At 39.0% G+C, this 785-nt stretch overlaps 1 protein-coding gene across 1 annotated transcript; it reads right to left on the reverse strand.

Moving 5' to 3' along the window:
- Window positions 1-471, reverse strand: Smp_118220 (putative ubiquitin-conjugating enzyme rad6; the record flags this gene model as incomplete). Its single annotated transcript, XM_018794381.1, has 1 exon — window positions 1-471. The coding sequence occupies one exon, from the start codon at window positions 469-471 to the stop codon at window positions 1-3; it is 471 nt and encodes a 156-aa protein (XP_018648799.1).
- Between the last annotated feature and the right edge of the window lie 314 nt (window positions 472-785).

Here is a 785-nt window from a genome sequence, read left to right on the forward strand (position 1 = left end):
TCAATCAACAGATTCATCATTTCTCCATGATTCCTCAACAATGGCTCGGACTTGTGTTTCATACTGGCGTTTGTCTTCTTCAAATAATTCTGCTGCTGTCGTATTTGCAGGAGAGTTGGGGTTCGGGTCACCCAAAAGTGACTGTAATGATGTTAAGATTGCTCCAATGTTATATGATGGAGACCACATGTTTTGCAATATATCCAAACATATACTGCCATCACTATAAACATTAGGATGAAACATTTTGGAAACGAATCGCACAATCGGTGGGACGTTAGGATAGTTCTCGGTGAACTCCATTGTTAGCCGAAATATACCGTCTGCGAATGCCGTACCATCCGGCCCCAGAATAATTGCATGCCACTTCATTATATTGTCATCAAGTGGAACAGCGTATACACCAGGAGGAGGATCAAGCTGAATTTTCTTGAAATCGTTCATAAGACGGCGTCTAGCCTTTGTAGACATTTTCACTCAGGTATTAAGACTAAAGAAAGCGAGAATTTTATTTAAGAGGATTTTCCTCATTTGAACGCAACATCACTTAATGTAGTCTGAATAATCTTTTTTAATACAGAGATACACATTCGTGACTTTGAGGAGAGCGGAAAATCGAACGAGCCATTTCCCCTAGCGAGAATTCGGTCTTAAAACACAGTGGGTTGAAATTTATTGTCAGAAACTTACGAACGACGGCATGTTTTCACTGTTGATTTATACTACTTTGAACGGAAAAGTCATATGTACTTAGTGGTATTTTTAATTATTTCTGCTACATAACG

This window comes from Schistosoma mansoni, chromosome 1, assembly GCF_000237925.1.
Source record: "Schistosoma mansoni strain Puerto Rico chromosome 1, complete genome".
Classification (NCBI taxonomy): domain Eukaryota; kingdom Metazoa; phylum Platyhelminthes; class Trematoda; order Strigeidida; family Schistosomatidae; genus Schistosoma; species Schistosoma mansoni.